Source organism: Hemibagrus wyckioides, linkage group LG29 (assembly GCF_019097595.1).
Source record: "Hemibagrus wyckioides isolate EC202008001 linkage group LG29, SWU_Hwy_1.0, whole genome shotgun sequence".
Lineage (NCBI taxonomy): Eukaryota > Metazoa > Chordata > Actinopteri > Siluriformes > Bagridae > Hemibagrus > Hemibagrus wyckioides.
In genome coordinates this window covers 19,181,182-19,193,883 of record NC_080738.1, presented here as the reverse complement: position 1 = coordinate 19,193,883, position 12,702 = coordinate 19,181,182, and the positions used below count along the sequence as shown (strand labels likewise).

The following is a 12,702-nucleotide window of genomic DNA, read 5'->3' as shown; positions in this document are numbered from 1 at the left end:
CCTGAGGAAAACTGTAGAGGCATCTTATGATGTAACAGTGCCTGCGGAACCAAATCTCCAGAGGGTGCCATCACCTGGGTTTTGATTTAAACAGCTCTGCCTAGGTGTTCACTGCGAAGTATCATTCTCTAAGATTGTGTACCAAGCCTTGTATTTACTACTGAGTCTACTACGTGTATGATCCCTGGTTCTACGATTGTTCGGTTTTGCGATTTTGGTTTTGTTTGCTCAGTGTTTTGTTTCCCGGCTTTTTGACCCTTTTTGCCTGACCATACCGATACCGATACTTGCCTGCCGATTTTGTTATAATAAAGATCTGCTTATGGATTCTGCTACACCTGCCTCCAGTGCATCCTTACATATGATACTTTAATGATTTTAAAAGGAGCTACAGAGAATTGTAATCATGAAGTAAGATCTGCATGATGTGTTAAAGGCCAGACACAGGTCAGGCCAGGATTCTTACAAACCTTATAATGTAAAGAGAAGTGCATTGTGACTATTTGAATGCATTTTATTGGCAAATAATAACTAGCACTGTTCTTCAGTGTTTGATTAACATGTAAGACAAGCTCTGACGTTGGACTCTACAACTATGAAAAGCAAACAGCTCTGTTTTACATATGAAAATCTCACATGGCAGAGTTAAAACCTCTGTCATTTGGGCAGGGAGAAACACAGAGGCAGAAATAAATGGAGTTGGTGCATATTTTGTTAAAGCTGGTAGCAAACAATCCAAAACCCAAGGCAACAACACTGATACTTTGCACCGAGAACGCAACACACAAGAAAACAGGTGAAAATAATTAGGTGAAAATCTTGGAACAACACTGGGTGGAGACATGACAAGACATGGCCTGTTGCTGAGTGCTGAAAGAGCCTTAGATGATGTATGTAAAATTTGATGTTAATTGGACATAAGCTGGAGGAGGGAAAAAAAAAAAAAACACAATCCAAAACATTATTGAAGATGGTCGACAGACATTTGAATTTCAGATGTTGGTGTGTGTTCACTGTATAGGAAGAAAGAACTGAGTTTAGCACAAAATATTTAAAATGATATAAGAAAAATGTAAGTAGTTAACTACATTGAGATTGTGGTCCTGAAAATACTTTTGAGTATTGTTTTGTAATGATATGTACACCCATTGCTGAGATATACCCTCACTTCCTGTTTTGGATATGCCAGCATGTCACAAGAGAACAGTTTTGAATATTGAAAATTTATTGTTCACACCAGCCTCAAATTAATATGATTGAAATTTGATGAAGATTGGACAAAATTTACAAAAAAATACACAGGAGCATATTCATCATGTTACTTTAGACCAATAAGTGGCACTGTCACAAACATTTTTGTATAAACTGCAGTCATGATCCTGACAATGTATAAAAAGTTTTGCATCAGTGTACATAGTTGTTGTTGCTGGGATACACTTAGTTCCTGTTTTGCAGCATATTTCTGCTTAGAGTTAGAGTACTGAACATTCTGTTAGATGTCATAAGTAAGGCTGAAGTTGATTTCTGTCAAATTTGTTGATGGTTGCATAACATCTGTTGATGGTGGAGCATAACTTTTTTATTTTCAAAATTTAATATAGGAGGAAACCCATATGAATCCTGGATTGTCTGGCTTTTTACATTTTGGACTTATGCATCAAATGTTATGACCTTAAATGTATTTCCAAAGCAGGCCCAAATTTGACCAATTGGTGGCGATAGAGCAACTTTTTCTTTTAATAGTTTCCTATAGCCTCAGTCAATTAAAAACAATACCAGAACCACTCTGTTCATAGGACTACAGTCATGCTAGCATCTTCTTCAAAATCCTTGAGACACAGCCATGCTTCTATCTGCCTTCTGAGCACCAGGCTGGTATAAAGCCATCGCCTTGCTGCTTGCTATGACGCCACTGTGTACAAATTTACCCCATGTCATCCACTTAACAAAAGGCTATGAAAGAGTCCACTGAGGAGGTGCTCCAGCAAGGGTACATCTGGCCTTCTACATCACCTGCATCAGCAGGTATTTCTTTGTGGCCTTTGACTATTCACTGATTACTGGGGCTTTAACCAGTCTACCATCAAGTACCCCTCTCCTCTATCATTAGTTCCCAAACTAGTCATCAAACAACTGTGGCAGCACAGTGCTTCACTAAGCTCAATCTTCTTAGTGAATACAACCCGGTGTGCATTTTTAACTAGGATAAGTGAAAAACTACTCATTATGCTACTTGTGGGCAGTTGCATGCAAAACATGAATTATTCGACTAAATATAAGTTTGTGAATTAGAATTTTCTTTTGGAGCATAGCTCTTTTTATAAATCAGGTGAAAATTTCTAATTTATGTATTTATTTTGAATTTAGATAAAAGGGAGAAAAATGATTGTAATTATGAACTTTTGTTAGGAAATTATTATTTGGACCAAATGAGGGTTAATCTGCAAACATGAGTCGTTATTTCTCTGTTGAATATCTGCTTTAGCTCTCATAACAAAGAGTGGCTCAAAAAAAGTGGGGTGATGATGACAAGTGACAAGTGACAAATAACAGACAACTTAAAGAAGGACCTACTAAATTATCTAAATTATCTACAAGTCTATTTTACTTTACTTTTACTATTATTTTTTATTCATGTATTTATTTACTTATTTATTTTGAAACATTCATTAATTACAGAAAATTCTTAAGAATGAGATACAAACATTTTGGGAAAACCACCCCAGTGTTCTTCCAGTCTTCATCGAATCAGTTCATTATTTGCATTGACTCTGCTTCCACCTTGTGGACAAATCTTTTATTGCACAAAATGAAAATTGTGTTGATTTGCATTAACCACATACAAACTGTATGACATTCTGGAGTTATTTCTCAATAAATATAGTCTTAATAATATAGGCAGTAAAATGAACTTAATATATTATCTTTAAGCACACAATATATGAGTGTTTGATATAAACAGGGTACAATGTTTATAATGCTTTGTTTGCTTTTTTTTGTTTTTTTTGTTTTACAAATCTCTAGTACAGTTTAAATAAGACCTCTACAGACTCTGGAAAGATTGCAGCACATCCATATAGTTGTTGTATGCATTTTACAGGTATATTGTAGTGTAAAAATTTACACTGCTAAAAATGTTTTGATTATTATAGGTTTTATAGAAATTATTTAAGCTTTAAATGAACAGTTCTGTTAAACACCAGTTAAGCATTCAGATATTACAGGTGGTGCTTTTTTCTTGTGAAAGATGTTCCCATCTGGCTGCACCCTCCAGGTCACTTTGGTGGCCTCCAGCATTCCCCTTTGTTCAAGTTTTTGCTTAATCTAAAGAACAGAATCAGGCTTTAATAACCCAATACCAATAGAAGCACTTTTTTTTGCTATAACAACAACTCATAATGTATATTTAACTTTAAAAGAACTTATTGTGATTATGGACTAGCAGCAGTTTGTTTCTGAAAAAAGCTTATTAACCATGTATTAACATACAGGTTAATGTATTGTATATGTTTTTATCTGAACTGTTGTACAGCTGAAAACTGTCAGAAGGTTCTGCACTTGTCCAGGGTGTGTTGTGATTCGGGGTGGGAGTTGGGGTGGGGTGAGTAGAGAACAGACTCTGGGGATGAGGTAGAGTTTGAGTTCTAGGTACACTAGGTAGGGCTGAGCTGAGTGTGGTGGTAACTTTGGGGTTGTGCCCTGATGCTCAAGTAGCACATCCCAGATCGGTAAACAGATGATGGCAAGTGTGTCAAGTTTCATTACTGCCTTTGTAATTCATGATGTTTTAGATGCCTTGCCATACACAGCAGGGATCTGCATCGTTGAGCTGATTTGACTTCCATCAGGTTATACCTGGGAGCATTGTACAGTATTTGTTGTCTGTAATGAAGGCTGTGTTATGGTCTTAGAACTTTCTTGGTCATCCATAGTTATTGTTAGGAAAGTCCCAGAAGATGTGGTGCACCCAATCTGCCCAGGAAACTTGATATTGTTGCTTCATATTGTATGAAAGTGTCTTGATTTTGGTTTGCCTGTAATCTTCTCTGCACTGCTTGGCAAGTTGAGCATGTAAACTTTTTTGCACTTAACCACCTAGTATTTCATGTACATGGCAGTGCAGAGTAATTTCAGCATGCTTTTAGATTGTTCCACTTTTAATATAAAGCCCCTTCCAAGAAAGCATCAGGTTATTGACAAGCTTGACCTTTTTCAGCTTCATGTTCATTAGTTTTTATTTCTGTAGCATATATTTACTCCTGCATAAAAAAATGAAATTTGAAATTAAACTCTTAATGAGCCTTATAAATGACAAGTGACAAATAAAAGTTAAAGAAGTTAAATTTAGTTTAATTTTGTATGGAAACATTCATTAACTAAAGAAATTTCTTATGAGTGAGATAAGGGACTATCTAGCATTACAAACATTTTGGGAAAACCACCCCAGTGTTGTTCCAGTCTTCATCTAAACAGTTCATTATTTGCCTTGACTCTGCTTCCACCTTGTGGACAAAACTTTTATTGCACAAAATGAAAATTGTGTTGATTTGCATTAACCACATTCAAACTGTATGCCATTCTGAAGTTATTTCTCAATAATATAGGCAGTATAAACTTCATATATTATCTTTAAGCACACAGTATATGAGTGTTTGATATAAACGGAGAACAATGTTTATAATGCTTTGTTTGGTTCTCACAGTTTACAAATCTCTACTATAGTTTAAAAAAATACATCTATAGACTCTGGAAAGATTGCAGCACATCCATATAGTTGTTGTATGGAGTTTTACAGGTATATAGTAGTGTAAAAAAATATTGCACATAATGAAAATGGTGTTGATTTGCATTAACCTCATACAGACTGTTTGACATTCTGCATGAACAATTATTTAGCCTAGGTTTATCTGGAATTGAAATTAAACTGTCAGTGAGTAGATGGATAGAAGACTATGCTATAGGACTTAAAACAACAATGGCAGTGTATCTTACCAATGGCAGTGCATCTTAACAACCGCCAGAGGGAGCCCTCAACCGAATACTGATTATGTCACTTTCTATCTGGTCATTTCCTGTTTCCCCGTATTTACACCATGTGTTTGAAACGCGTCATTGTTATGTATTGTCTGTTTGCTTGCCAAACAAAGCATTCTACTCTCTATGCTGTATGTTTTCACCTTATTGACCATTGTGCCTTTTACTTCTCGCCTTTTGGATCACGATTTTGTGTTGTTAGCCTGGTTGGACTGGTTGTCTGTGGCCGACTCTGCTACTGATTATTTACTACATTTTGTGTCTCAGGATTTGTAGTGTAAGCTGCTGTCTTTCATAAAACTCCCACATATGGACACCAAGAACATAAATATAGCAAGCAAAAAGGAGCAAACTCCTTGAATATAACAGATATTTGAGGTGGTGAAAAGTACGAAATGCATTAGGTATCTTAACACAATTTCAGTGACATTCTGTGACTCACCAGTTCTAAAATAGATGACTGCAGAGCAGGATCAAACACATTTCCATTAGACTTCAACTGCAATTTTATGTAAGTCCTCATTGGTGGAACTGTGGAAAACACACACACACATTATATATATATATATATATATATATATATATATATATATATATATATATATAGCAGTGGCAGGCCATGCATTTCACACCTAGGCCTTCACTTCTGTCCTTCCTGAATTAATCCACCTCTATACCATCATTATGATGCCACCATGGACGTCGCTAGGCCCTCCTAAAATTCTGCAATTCTCCATAAACTGTACACAAATTGGTGATTGTCTCAGTCACATGTTGGCATTCATGGTTCCCTCAGTGAACTGTAACTCCCCAGTGCCGGCAGCACTCATGCAGGCCCAGACCATGACACTCCCACCACCACTGACTTTGACTGAAGGCAAGACACACTTGTCTTTGTACTCCTCACCTGGTTGCCCCCACACACGCTTGACACTATCTGAACCAAATAAGTTTATCTTGGTCTTATCGGACCACGGGACATGGTTCTGGCGATGTCCTTAGTCTGCTTATCTTCAGCAAACTCTATGCGGGCTTTCTTGTGCATCATCTTTAGTAGAGGCTTCCTTCTGAGACGACAGCCATGCAGACCAATTTGATGCAGTGTGTGGCATATGGTCTGAGCACTGATAGGCTGACCCCCCACCCCTTCAACCTCTGCAGCAATGCTGGCAGCACTCATACGTCTATTTCCCAAAGACGACCTCCGGATATGACGCTGAGCACGTACACTCAACTTCTTTGGTGGACCATGGTGAGGCCTGTTCTGAGTAGAACCTGTCCTGTAAAACCGCTGTATGGTCTTGCCCACCATGCTGCAGCTCAGTTTCAGGGTCTTGGCAATCTTCTTATAGCCTAGGCCATCTTTATGTAAAGCAACAATTCTTTTTTTCAGATCCTCAGAGAGTTCATTGCCATGAGGTGCCATGTTGAACTTCCAGTCACCAGTATGAGAGAGTGTGAGAGCGATAACACCAAATTTAACACACCTGCTCCCCATTCACACCTGAGACCTTGTAACACTCACTAACACCTGGGAGGGTAAATGACTAATTGGGCCCAGGTGTTTTTTTTTTGGTAATTGTGTGGCCCACAACTCAAAAACCCTGAAAAAACGTTTGTCAAAACATAATATTTCATTACCACTTTGAGCGAATCACTTTTTATGCAGTATAAAAACCACGATTCTTCCAGTCAGGTTCAGTACATACTACACAATCATGGGGAAGACTGCTGACTTGATGTTTGTCCAAAATACACTCATTGACACCCTCTATAAGGATGGTAAGCCACATAAGATCCTTGCTGAAAGGGCTGGTTGTTCACAGAGTGCTGTGTCACAGCATAATCAAGTTGAGTGGAAGGTAAGTGTGGTAGGAAAAGTTGTACAAGCAACAGAGATGACCGTAGCCTTGCGAAGATTGTCAAGCAAAGCCGATTTAAGAACATGATGGAGCTTCACAAGGAGTGGACAGAGGCTGAAGTCAGTGCATCAAGAGCCATCACACACAGATATGTGTAGGAAATGGGCTACAAGTGTTACATCCCTAGTGTCAAGCCAATACTGAACCAAAGACAATGTCAGAAACATCTTATCTGGCCAACTCACCTGACCTGAACCCTGTAAAGAATCTATGGGGTATAGAAGAGGATTAGAGACACCAGACTCTGCAATACAGATGAGCTGAAGGCAGCTATCAAAGCAACCTGGGCTTCCATTACACCTAAGCAGTGCCACAGGCTGATCGCCTCCATGCCATGCCGCACTGATGCAGTAATTAAAAGAGGAGCTCCAACTAAATATTAAGTGCAGAAATGAACATACTTTACTCAGAAGTTTGACTTTTCTGTATTATCAATTATTTCTTTGATTATCTTATGAAATACTCTAATATTTTGAAATACTGGATTTTTATAAGTCGTAAGCCATAATTATCTAAATTAAAAGGAAATAAAGGCTTGAAATATTTCAGTTGATGAGTAATAAATCTAAAATATATGAAAGATTCAATAATTTAATTAAATTGTGGGAACAATGAATGTTCCCTTGATATACTAATATTTTGAGATGAACTTGTATATGTATAAGAATGCAAATACGTTTATGGAACAGAAAACACTTATTTGTTTAAGTGTGGTAAAATAATTAAATTAATATTGACTTTTGCACCACAAAATTGTGTCCTAAATACTCACTGGTGTGACAGAAGAAATAGTGCAGGTTGGTGCAAGGTTCATCACCGAAAAATCCGTTATTAACTGATCCGCAGGACCCCATAATTCTCTCAGAATTATCTGGTTGTCCAGTAGCCCAAGCAAACTTTAAATTGGTGGTGCCATCCGACCACTTCCAAGTATCTCTGTATAGGCCAACCCAGGAGTCACCCTGGATATTTCTTATCTGTGTTAAGATGATTTGGTCCGAGCTGTTAAGAGAGCTGGCCAAGTCTGTGTGATATGTTCGGCAGTAAGCCTGAGCTTCAGGCCAGGTCACTAGACTTTTGATGCCAATGAACTTGTCAGCGCCGCTGAAACTATCTGTGAAACAGGAAGAATGAATATAAAATTGTAAACACTGTTTGCATCTCCTTCCAAAAAATTTGATCCCAATAAAACATTCATTACTGTTTGCAGTTCAATAATTGAAATATTTTGTTTTCTTATACTTACAAGGTAGCAACCTTAAAATAGTAAGGTCCAAAATCATTTTAAAAAGCAGTCATTAGTCCAAAATCAAGCAAATTAAAGTCAGGATATTGACTCACCATTGTAGCATATGAAGGCTCTAAGAAATTTGCAATATGTATCAAACCATTTACCAGATGTAGATAACATAACACATGCTTCTATTGACAAAGCGTTATTAGGCTGTCCACTATTCCAACTTGTATAAAGGACATCCTTCAGTCGAAGGTCATTTAGGGACCAGCACCAGCTAGTATAATCATCATATACTCCGACCCAGGCTGATGCTGCCAGACCTTTGCTTGCTGCTTCTTTGTTCAATCTTAGCCAATCACTATCACTTATGACTGTTGCCAGGTCACTGTACATTGTCCTGCAGTAATTCTGTGCATCTGGCCATGACTTCGGTGTCATGATCAGGTCATATTTGTGTGGGATGTCTCCAAGGATTGAGATAGCAACTGGGAATAAACCTGTTGGTGACATTTTATAGCAGTAACAGTATATTAAGATATTTACATTATAATAAATTTGTATTGGTATGTACGTAAAAGCATAATTTGTAAGAGCTTAATTTTACAATATAATCTTGTTGTTCAGTTTGTGGCATTGATAAAACTAGAAATAATAATTTAATCACCCAGATCAAACTAAAAAGACAGAAAAGTGAAAATTGACATGATTTCATTTTATTGTCAGTTGTGTATTTCGGATCTGCAGGCCCTATGCAAATCCAGAACAAAAATAACAGTTTAAAATGTAAATTAATATATTCCTAAATTAGCTAAACAGTGTATTTTTGTCATATTTTTATGTATATGTTTACTGTAACATCATATGATCTGATGAGCCCAGATGCACTCATCATGCCTATAGTAGCCTGTGGGGGCAGAGCTATGATCTGTGCTTAATTCAGTAGGTCAGGCAAGTTCATGTTATCTTTAAAAATAAAATGATGTCAGCTGACTACTTAAATATACTGAATATATTCCATATTCCAGAATGCCAGGATTCATCGGGTTCAAATTACGAACGAGTGGTTAAGGGAGCATAAGACATTGTTTTCACACATTAATTGGCCACTACAGAGTGTATGCCTTAAATCCATTGAGAATCTTTCAGATGTGCTAAAAAAGACTACACAGTGCTCCGATCCTCCCATAATATATACAGGATCTTGGCGAGAAATTAATGCAACTCTGGATGGCAGTAAATGTGTAATAATGTATTGTGTAATATTAAATTACAACAAAACTAAAAATAACAACAAAATAAATTATAGGAATTAAAAACAAAATTGTATTTTCCTTGCATAATTTACTCGGATGCTTGCTCTCTCTGCAATGTTTTGCTCATAATTTCTTTCTTTCTTTTTTATCACCCTTCAATTTTCTTTGCTCTCATTTCAAAGTTGCTTGTTTGCAATTCCAAAAATCACAAGTAGAGCTTTATGCAAATAAGTGGCAGGGTAAAAGTCTTTATTGATTAGTCCACTGGTTCTCAACCTACAGCCCTTTTCTAGCCAATCATCAAGAAGTAGATAGCCTGTCCTGAGCAAGTGAGAAGATAGACGATTCTGCGCAGCTAAATGCAATCAATATATAACTTATCTTAGGATTTTTTATGTTACAGTTAGCTGCCTTGGTTGTGCAAAGAGTCAGTTGTAATTTGTTTAAAGTGCATCTTAAATGTTCCAGTTGTTTTTATGCATGTAGGAGCTTCACAGTGTGGATGAAGTTAATGACATTGCTTTCTTCCTAGAGTAGATGGACGAGATTATATTATAAAATGAATTAAAGTTTAAATTGTTAGTTTGAGTTGACAGTTTTTCAATATTTTATTGACTCAGACAAGAAGCCATTGTTATAATATCAATGAACAGCTCTCTCTCACTCTCTGGCATTAAAATAAAACACCACTGCTTTAATAAAACCTTATTTTCTTTTTTTAAACATAGGACAGAACTATAGTAGTAACAGCCCTCGACATAGAGTTAGGGTTAACTGCAGCAATAAAACTACTGCAATGTGCAGAAATAAAAATGTGGAATCAATAACATTATGCAGAAAAAAATGTAGTTTAGAATCCAATCAAGTACATATAGTACCAGCAAGAACACTACTGTAATGGCAGCCCTGAATATTCAGACACTGACTCAAAACTCTTTTGTCTTTCCTTTTGACCTGGAATCAATGTTTATTCTTCTTTTTCCACAGGCTGTCATAAAATGGTGAAGAAATAATCTAATAATAAGGAGTAGGGTTAGGGTTAGCAAATGTGAATTTCCCTTTGGGATGAATAAAGTATCTATCTATCTATCTATCTATCTAAAATACAGCAGATCTTTAGATATACTGTGTATTTAAAAAACACTATCAAGCTAAACAAATTTAGCTTTTAATTACTGTCACCTTGAAAACATTGCATTGGGTTATTTATGCTTCATTGTATCACCAGCATGTATTGGGCCATGTTCTGATCAGTGCTTGAATGTGTCCATCTGTGATCCTGCTTCCCCTGACCCTGCATCTGACTGACCTGAGCTTGTGGACTCTACTGTTTGAGCAATAATAACGGTAGGCTATGATGCTAATGATGGTATAATGAGGAACATGTCCAGTTCACTGAAATACTATTTAGCGTACTACCAGGTCATTTGACATGATACTACTATATACAAACATATAAGAATCATTAAGCGTAGCAATCAAATGTCCAAGATAAATTTATATAGATTGCATGCAGCTGCATGGAATCGCCCACCTCTTCACTTGCTCAAGACAGGTTGAAACATTATGGCACAACACAACACAACATAACGGCAGAGTCATGCGTCAGTGACGTTATCCACCTCTTATTGTTTGGCTACAGAAGGGTGGTCAGTTGAGAAGCAGCGGACCAATCAATAGAGACTTTTATCAAGCCCCAAAGCTATTATTATTATTATTATGTATTAAGCTCTTCTTGAGATTTTTGTGAGAGCACAAACATCTGAGTAAATTAAACAAATAAAAAACATTTTTGTTTTTAATTCCTAGTATTTTGTGTTGTCTGAATGATACAAGACACTTTCAGAATGGAAAGGCAATTGCTGTGTATGTGTGTGTGTGTATGTGTTAAAACTGGTATTGTCATAGAAACCCCAAATGTTTGAATTCACAAAGTTTTTTTAATAAATTATTCATAAGCAAAAACTGACACTCACTAGTTAGACAAAGGAGTAAATGTGTCTGCTTCATGATGTTGCTGCGGAGTCAAAAGAAATATGTATTATATGTTAAATCAGACAAACTATCATATTTAAAAATAATCTGTCTATCACTTGCTGTTGAGCAGTTCAGTGTCAGTGTTTCCAAATCATGCTGATAAACATCTACCCAAAATGATAATTTACAGTACACAAAGGCTTCACATTTTCACTGACAATGGCACTTAACTATGGAGTGAATTTTCTGCCAAATATTTCAAATAAATTTCACAGGCAAAATATTACTAAAAAACTATTAATGAAAGATTCTTTATATAGTCACACTTTCACACTTCCACAAACAGTGCAAAATACAAACATTTTTATTATTTTTATGTTTTCAATTAATTAATTAATTAATTAATGAGAGTGACATTAAGTTATATCCAAACAATATTTTATCTAAAGAATGAATGTATATAATTTAAATCCAGCAAAAACCCTTACCTTAGAATGGACCTGGAAATCTGATGATAATTATTCAAAAACTTAGGTTCCAGGTTTATGTACTTTAACTGGTTTAATTCCCTAGAATGTAGCTCTGTGTTTTGGGAATGGGAGACACAAGGACGGTCACAATTTATGTCACAAGTGACAAGTGACTAATTTCCATTTTGAAGTTCTTAGCTTATTCAAATAAGTTGAACTTTTGGCCACATAAGGAAAGTCACAAACAAACTGCATTATAGGAATTACTATAAATAACTGCAAATTACACTTATGAGATTAAAAATAATAAAATAAAATAAAAAACTTTGTTGTTCCTTATTATTTCCATTTTATGCCACGGATATGTAAGAGAGTGTCTTCAATACACGTATTGTGACTATTTGACTAAGGTTAATTTCCATTTCCAATGACGTAAGACACAGGTGTCTTTGTTTATATGAGATCAAACGGCAATAAAATTTGAAAACTCAGTTTTCTTAGCTCTAAACAGAAACCAACAAATAAGATCCATTCAAAACAACAAAAACAAAGAAAATTTAACATGTGCACCAAATTTTTTTCACTTTGGCACTATTTGTAGCACTGGAAAGGAATTTAGTTGATGGGTGGATCAAAGAGTTCGAAGCACATCTGGTCCAGGGTATCAACACCAGTCAGATTCAAGATGGTGCCTGATATTTGCTGTGGGAGGCTTTCATGGAAGGGTCAAAGTGTAAGACATAAATTGTGGGACCCAGTCATGAGGTACCAGGGCACTGGTATCAGCAGGAATTTACCTTCTAACAGCA

The 12,702-nt window shown here is 36.3% G+C and overlaps 1 protein-coding gene across 1 annotated transcript; it reads right to left on the bottom strand.

Moving 5' to 3' along the window:
* Positions 1-1,213: 1,213 nt before the first annotated feature.
* LOC131349375 (macrophage mannose receptor 1-like) lies at positions 1,214-12,430 on the bottom strand. The gene is made up of 6 exons (XM_058385001.1): positions 11,912-12,430; positions 11,423-11,463; positions 8,298-8,690; positions 7,729-8,070; positions 5,477-5,565; positions 1,214-3,324 (listed from the first exon to the last, which is right to left on the bottom strand). Exons 2-6 carry the CDS (start codon positions 11,454-11,456, stop codon positions 3,193-3,195), a joined length of 990 nt encoding a protein of 329 aa, XP_058240984.1. The 5' UTR covers positions 11,457-11,463; positions 11,912-12,430; the 3' UTR covers positions 1,214-3,192.
* Positions 12,431-12,702: the final 272 nt, after the last annotated feature.

Coding starts and splice junctions, on each gene's coding strand:
- LOC131349375 (XM_058385001.1), bottom strand. CDS start 11,456: ATGAAGCAGACACATTTACTCCTTTGTCTAACTA. Junction 8,071..8,297: donor AGCCTTCATATGCTACAATG/GTGAGTCAATAT, acceptor CCTGTTTCACAG/ATAGTTTCAGCGGCGCTGAC. Junction 3,325..5,476: donor AGTCATCTATTTTAGAACTG/GTGAGTCACAGA, acceptor TCTGTTCTTTAG/ATTAAGCAAAAACTTGAACA.